Raw genomic sequence first — 8,226 nt, 5'->3', positions numbered from 1 at the left:
CGGCGCGCTCGCCACCCCCGCCGCGCCGTTGCCGGGCAACGGCGGCGCCCATGGCCGGGCCGCCCCGGCCCGCCGGGGGGCTGTGGGAGCAGATCTGCAACGGTAGGGGGCGACACCTACCCCTCCGCCCCCCCCCCCCCCCGCCCCCGCCCCGCCCCCCACTCACCTCACACTCACCACTCACTCACACTCACCCACCACTCACACTCACCCACCCCACACACCACTCACACTCACCACTCACTCACACTCACCCACCACTCACACTCACCCACCCCTCACCCACCCACCACTCACTCACCCACCCCACACACCACTCACACTCACCCACCACTCACACTCACCACTCACTCACACTCACCCACCACTCACACTCACCCACCCCTCACCCACCCACCACTCACACTCACACACCCCACACACCACTCACACTCACCCACCACTCACACCCACCACTCACCCACCCACCACTCACACTCACCCACCCCACCCACCACTCACACTCACCACTCACTCACACTCACCACTCACTCACACTCACCCACCCCTCACCCACCCACCACTCACACTCACCTACCCCACACACCACTCACACTCACCACTCACACTCACACACCCCACCCACCACTCACACTCACCACTCACTCACACTCACCACTCACTCACCACTCTCCACACACTCACCACCCACCCCTCACCCACCCACCACTCACACTCACCACTCACTCACACTCACCACTCACTCACACTCACCACTCTCCACACACTCACCACTCACCCACCCACCACTCACACTCACCACTCACTCACCACTCACACCCACCACTCACACCCACCACTCACACTCACCCACCACTCACACTCACCCACCACTCACACTCACCCACCACTCACACACCCAGCACTCACACTCACCACTCACACTCACCACTCACACCGCTCTCCACCCACCCACCACTCACACTCACCCCTCACTCACCACTCACACCCACCACTCACACTGAGCACTCAGCACTCACCCTCAGCACTCACACTCACCACCACTCACAGTCACGAGAAGCAGCGTGGCTCAGTGGAAAGAGCCCGGGCTTGGGAGTCAGAGGTTGTGGGTTCTAATTCCGGCCCCACCCCGTATCAACTGTGTGACTGTGGGCCGGGCACTTCACTGGGCCTCAGTTACCTCGCCTGCAAAATGGGCATGAAGACCGTGAGCCTCATGTGGGACAGCCTGATCATCTTGTATTTCCCCCCCCCCCCCCCAGCGCTTAGAACAGTGCTTGGCACATAGTAAGCGCTTAACAGATACCAACATTAATTCATTCTTCTAAGCTTCCAAGCTCTTAGTCCAGTGCTCTGCACACAGTAAGCACTCGATAAATGCGATTGAACAGATAATAATGTTGGTATTTGTTAAGCGCTTACTATGTACCGAGCACTGTCGTAAGCGCTGGGGGAGACACAGGGAAATCAGGTCGTCCCACGTGGGGCTCACGGTCTTCAGCCCCATTTGACAGATGAGGGAACTGAGGCCCAGAGAAGTGAAGTGACTTGCCCACGGTCACCCAGCTGACGAGCGGCAGAGCAGGGATTCGAACTCATGACCTCTGACTCCAAAGCCCGGGCTCTTTCCACTGAGCCACGCTGGGAATGTGTCCAGCACTGTCCTAAGCGCTGGAGCTAGGTACGAGTTAATAATAATAATAATAATAATAATAATTGGAGTATTTGTTAAGCCCTTGCTATGTAGCGCAGCTCAGTGGAAGAGTCAGAGGTCATGGGTTCGAATCCTGGCTCCGCCACTTGGCGGCTGGGTGACTCTGGGCAAGTCACTTCCCTGCTCTGTGCCTCAGTGACCTCGTCTGTAAAATGGGGATGAACACTGCGAGCCCCACGTAGGACAACCCCATCACCTTGTTTCCTCCCCAGTGCTTAGAACAGTGCTTTGCACAGAGTAAGTGCTTAACAAATACCACCGTTAATTAATTACGTGCCAGGCACCGTCCTAAGCGCTGGAGCTAGGTTCAAGTTAATAATAATAATTGGAGTATCTGTTAAGCGCTTACCATGTGCCAGGCACCGTCCTAAGCGCTGGAGCTAGGACAAGTTAATAATAATAATTTGGTAGTATCTGTTAAGCGCTTACTACGTGCCAGGCACCGTCCTAGGCGCTGGAGCTAGGTACAAGTTAATAATAATAATAATTGGAGTATCTGTTAAGCGCTTACTACGTGCCAGGCACCGTCCTAAGCGCTGGAGCTAGGTACAAGTTAATAATAATAATAATAATTGGAGTATCTGTTAAGCGCTTACTACGTGCCAGGCACCGTCCTAGGCGCTGGAGCTAGGTACAAGTTAATAATAATAATAATTGGAGTATCTGTTAAGCGCTTACTATGTGCCAGGCACCGTCCTAAGCGCTGGAGCTAGGTACAAGTTAATAATAATAATAATAATTGGAGTATCTGTTAAGCGCTTACTACGTGCCAGGCGCCGTCCTAGGCGCTGGAGCTAGGTACAAGTTAATAATAATAATAATTGGAGTATCTGTTAAGCGCTTACTACGTGCCAGGCACCGTCCTAAGCGCTGGAGCTAGGTACAAGTTAATAATAATAATAATAATTGGAGTATCTGTTAAGCGCTTACTACGTGCCAGGCACTGTCCTAGGCGCTGGAGCTAGGTACAAGTTAATAATAATAATAATTGGAGTATCTGTTAAGCGCTTACTATGTGCCAGGCACTGTCCTAGGCGCTGGAGCTAGGTACAAGTTAATAATAATAATAATTGGAGTATCTGTTAAGCGCTTACTATGAGCCAGGCACTGTCCTAGGCGCTGGAGCTAGGTACAAGTTAATAATAATAATAATTGGAGTATCTGTTAAGCGCTTACTACGTGCCAGGCGCTGTCCTAGGCGCTGGAGCTAGGTACAAGTTAATAAGAATAATTGGAGTATCTGTTAAGCGCTTACTACGTGCCAGGCGCCGTCCTAAGCGCTGGAGCTAGGTACAAGTTAATAATAATAATAATTGGAGTATCTGTTAAGCGCTTACTATGTGCCAGGCACTGTCCTAAGCGCTGGAGCTAGGTACAAGTTAATCATCGTGGCTCAGTGGAAAGAGCCTGGGCTTCGGAGTCAGGGGTCATGGGTTCGACTCCCGGCTCTGCCCCTTGTCAGCTGGGTGACCGTGGGTAAGTCACTTCACTTCTCTGTGCCTCAGTTCCCTCATCTGTAAAATGGGGATGAAGACTGTGAGCCCCACGTGGGACAACCTGATTCCCCTGTATCTCCCCCAGCGCTTAGAACAGTGCTCTGCACATAGTAAGCGCTTCACAAATACCGACATTATTAATAATAATTGGAGTATCTGTGAAGCGCTTACTACGTGCCGGGCACCGTCCTAAGCGCTGGAGCTAGGTTCGAGTTAATAATAATAATTGGAGTATCTGTGAAGCGCTTACTATAATAATTGGAGTATCTGTGAAGCGCTTACTACGTGCCGGGCACCGTCCTAAGCGCTGGAGCTAGGTTCGAGCTAATAATAATAATTGGAGTATCTGTGAAGCGCTTACTATAATAATTGGAGTATCTGTGAAGCGCTTACTACGTGCCGGGCACCGTCCTAAGCGCTGGAGCTAGGTTCGAGCTAATAATAATAATTGGAGTATCTGTGAAGCGCTTACTATAATAATTGGAGTATCTGTGAAGCGCTTACTACGTGCCGGGCACCGTCCTAAGCGCTGGAGCTAGGTTCGAGCTAATAATAATAATTGGAGTATCTGTGAAGCGCTTACTATAATAATTGGAGTATCTGTGAAGCGCTTACTACGTGCCGGGCACCGTCCTAAGCGCTGGGGTAGATAGAAGCAAATCAGGGACTCTGTCCCGCGTGGGGCTCACGGTCTTAATCCTCATTTTCCAGACGAGGTAACCGAGGCCCAGAGAAGCGGAGGTAACACACAGACGAGTCACGGAGCGGAGATGGGGCCCCGGGTGGTTCCGGCTTCCCGGCCTGTGCTCTCTACTCTAGGCCAGGCAAGTTCCTTCGGTCGTATTTATTGAGCGCTTACTAGGTGCAGAGCACTGTACTAAGCGCTTGGAGGTTCATCAGGGCCCACCCAGTCCCGGGGCTCGCGGTCTTACACGGGAGGGAGAAAGTGACGTGACTTGCCCAGGATCTCGCAGCAGACGAGGGGCGGAGGGAGGATTAGAACCCGGATCCTCCGGACCTCCCGGGCCCAGCTCCGTCCGCCAGGCCACGCTGCTTCTCCTCTTCCCCTCTCCTGCCTGACGCGGCCCCCACGTATTCCGTCGTCCCTCACGTTCTACCTTTCACACATTTCGCTCGGCTGGTTCCACCTTTCGGGGAAAGATTTTGAGCCTGTCCGATAAAGGTCATTATCGGGGCAGGGATCGTCTCTATCTGTTGCCGAATTGGCCATTCCGGGCGCTCAGTCCAGCGCTCTGCACATCGTAAGCGCTCAGTAAATACCATCGAATGAGCGAGTGAACCTCAGTCAGGCAGTCGGTCGTATTGAGGGCAGGGACCGTCTATCTGTTACCGATTTGTCCGTTCCAGGCGCTCAGTCCAGCGCTCTGCACGGAGTAAGCGCTCAATAAATACGATTGAATGAATGAATGAATTTATTGAGAGCTTCCTATATGCAGAGCACTGTACTAGGCGCTTGGGAGAGTCCAATATGACAGACACACTCCCTGCCCACAGCGAGCTTGCAGTGGAAAGAGCACAGGCTTTGGAGTCAGGGCTCATGAGTTCGAATCCCAGCTCTGCCGCTTGTCAGCTGTGTGACTGTGGGCGAGTCACTTCACTTCTCTGGGCCTCAGTTCCCTCATCTGTAAAATGGGGCTGAAGACCGTGAGCCCCACGTGGGACGACCTGATTCCCCTGTGTCTCCCCCAGCGCTTAGAACAGTGCTCTGCACATAGTAAGCGCTTAACAAATACCAACATTATTATTATTATTATTATTATTATTATTAAGTCAGCTTCCTGAGGACTAAGAGGAGCCTCGAAGGCCTTTCTAAAATACCGTGACGGTTTATGCTTTTATTTCCCCGAGGCGAGGGGACGGATGATAATTTCGTAAGACTTGTCCAGCATTTTAAGAACCTCGAGCCTCGTCGCTTCCCGACAAGATAATGACGACGGCCTACACGTTCTGTGCTGTGATACGCAGCTGTTTTTATCTTGGACAGACGAAACAGGGTTTTGAGAGCATGTCATCGTCATCACCGGTGGGCTTTAATAATAACGATGGCATTTATTAAGCGCTTACTACGTGCAACGCACTGTTGTAAGCGCTGGGGGGGGGGGATGCAAGGTGATGGGGTTGTCCCACGTGGGGCTCACGGTCTTCGTCCCCATTTTCCAGATGAGGGAACTGAGGCGCAGAGGAGTGAAGTGACTCGCCCCGAGTCACCCAGCCGGCAAGCGGCGAAGCCGGGATTAGAACCCGTGACCTCCGACTCCCAAGCCCGGGCTCTTCAGTGAATGCTAACTGTGTACTAAGGGCTTAGAAGAGTACAATAAACAGCGGTGGTAGACATCTTCCTTGCATATGATTCACTTCTCTGAGCCTCAGTGACCTCATCTGTAAAATGGGGATGAAGACTGTGAGCCCCACGTGGGACAACCTCATGACCCCGTGTCTATAGGGAAGCAGCGTGGTTCAGTGGAAAGAGCCCGGGCTTCGGAGTCAGAGGTCATGAGTTCGACTCCCTCCTCTGCCAGTTGCCAGCTGTGTGACTGTGGGCGAGTCACTTCACTTCTCTGGGCCTCAGTTCCCTCATCTAGAAAATGGGGATTAACTGTGAGCCTCACGTGGGACGACCTGATGACCCTGTATCTCCCCCAGCGCTTAGAACGGTGCTCTGCACGTAGTAAGCGCTTAACAAATACCAACGTGATTATTACTATGTGATGTGCTTCCAGTCTAGAGGGGGAGACAGATTAATATAGATAGATATTTGTGGTTTTTTAGCAAAACGAAAAAGCTTCACTAAATGCGCAAGTGTTTGGAAGAACTTCCTACGTACTTACGTTCTTTCATATTTTTTTCCTTAAGAGTATGAAGCTGAACAGCCTCCATTTCCAGAGGGCTATAAAGTCAGAGAGGCTACTGTGACTTCTGTGAGTATTATCTAATCTCCCGATTTTCATCCGTCTCTTAGTAAAGGCGGAAATATTATTATTTTGAAACGTAATTTATGAAATAATAGTGGTATTTGCTAAGCACCTATTATTCGTCCACTTCAATAGTATTTATTGAGCGCTTACTATGTGCAGAGCACTGTACTAAGCGCTTGGAATGGACAAATCGGTAACAGATAGCTATAATAGTGTCGGTATTTGTTAAGCGCTCCCTATGTGCAGAGCACTGTTCTAAGCGCTGGGGGAGATACAGGGTCATCAGGTCGGCCCACGTGAGGCTCGCAGTTAATCCCCATTTTGCGGATGAGGTAACTGAGGCACAGAGAAGTGAAGTGACTCGCCCACAGTCACCCAGCTGACAAGTGGCAGAGCCGGGAGTCGAACTCAGGACCTCTGACTCCAAAGCCCAGGCTCTTTCCACCGAGCCACGCTGCTAATGTGCCAAAGCACTGTACTAGATGCTGGGAAAGACACAAGATAATCAGGGCAGGCGTAGTTCCTGCTCCTCATGGGGCTCATAGTCCAAGAGGGAGAGAGAAAAGGTATTTTATGCCCATTTTACCGGTGAAGAAACTGAGGCACAGATAAAGTGACTTGCTTAAAGTCACACAGCAGGCAAATGTCAGAGGGAGGATTAGAACCCAGATCTTTCATTCAATAGTATTTATTGAGCGCTTACGACGTGCAGAGCACTGTACTAAGGGCTTGGAATGAACAAGTCGGATCTTGAGATGGGCTCTTTCTACTAATAATTATGGTATTTGGTAAGCGCTTACTCTGTGCCAGGCACTGTTCTAAGCGCCGGGGTGGATACAAGCAAATCGGGTTGGATCCAATCCCTATCCCAAGTTGGGCTCAGAGTCTCAATCCCCATTTTAAAGATGAGGTAAATGAGGCCCAGAGAAGTGACGTGACTTGCCCGGGGTCACACAGCTAAGTGGCAGAGCCGGGATTCGAACCCATGACCTTCTGACGCGCAGGCCCGTGCTTTTTCCACTGTGCCATGCTGCTTGTCCACTAGGCTACACTAATTCTATGTCATAATGATTGCAACGACCTTTGCTTGGATATTCCCATTCCCTTGGCACAGTGGAGATCGAGGCAATTGTTCAGATAATTTGGGCAGCAATAACTGAAAAAAACAACCAAAAAAACCCCAACCCTGTCAAGGAAAAGCTATTTTTTTTATCTGAACTGCCCAGACTGGCTGACTGCATTGATACGCGCATGGGATGAGGGTGGTACTTCACAGGCACAGTCTTAATAATGATAATAATGATAAGGTTGGTATTTGTTCGGCGCTTACCATGTGCCGAGCACTGTTCTAAGTGCTGGGGGAGATCCGGGGTCATCAGGTTGTCCCACGTGAGGCTCACGGTTCATCCCCATTTTACAGATGAGGCCCAGAGAAGTGAAGTGACTTGCCCACAGTCACACAGCTGACAAGGGGCAGAGCGGGGATTCGAACCCATGACCTCTGACTCCCAAGCCCGGGCTCTTTCCACTGAGCCACGCTGCTTAAATAACAATGCCATTTTCAAGGGGTTATTAATACATATTTGTAGACTAAATAATTAATGTAAATAATTAATCCAGTTAGAGCAAACAGGAGTCTACAGAGACAGTGGAGCAAACTGCTTAGTATTTGAGAATCCATTGACTCTCCCAACCATTGAGGTACATTTAGTGAATTATTCCTTCCAGAACATTAAATAATAATGTCGGTATTTGTTAAGCGCTTACTATGTGCAGAGCACTGTTCTAAGAGCTGGGGGAGATACAGGGTCATCAGGTTGTCCCACGTGGGGCTCCCGGTCTTCATCCCCAGTTTACAGATGAGGTAACTGAGCCACGGAGCAGCTAAGTGACTTGCCCACAGTCACACAGCTGACGAGCGGCAGAGCCGGGATTTGAACCTATGACCTCTGACTCCCAAGCTCGTGCTGTTTCCACTGAGCCACGCCGCTTCTCAGTGGCATGCCAAAAACCACCTTATATATTTCTATTTTTCAGCCGCGTGGCTCAGTGGAAAGAGCCCGGGCTTTGGAGTCAGAGA

At 50.8% G+C, this 8,226-nt stretch overlaps 1 protein-coding gene across 3 annotated transcripts in view; it reads left to right on the top strand.

Moving 5' to 3' along the window:
• The first annotated feature begins 33 nt into the window (after positions 1–33).
• IQCK (IQ motif containing K) overlaps positions 34–8,226 on the top strand; it is a 104,264-nt gene continuing 96,071 nt past the window's right edge. For all 3 annotated transcript variants that reach the window (XM_029054238.2, XM_029054223.2, XM_029054231.2), the window contains exons 1-2: positions 34–102; positions 6,085–6,149. In XM_029054238.2, the coding sequence (XP_028910071.1) occupies positions 51–102; positions 6,085–6,149 (117 nt within the window). In that variant the 5' untranslated portion in view covers positions 34–50. The remainder of the gene's footprint in view (positions 103–6,084; positions 6,150–8,226) is intronic.

This window comes from Ornithorhynchus anatinus, chromosome 2, assembly GCF_004115215.2.
Source record: "Ornithorhynchus anatinus isolate Pmale09 chromosome 2, mOrnAna1.pri.v4, whole genome shotgun sequence".
Lineage (NCBI taxonomy): Eukaryota > Metazoa > Chordata > Mammalia > Monotremata > Ornithorhynchidae > Ornithorhynchus > Ornithorhynchus anatinus.
This window is presented reverse-complemented; position numbering and strand designations above follow the sequence as displayed.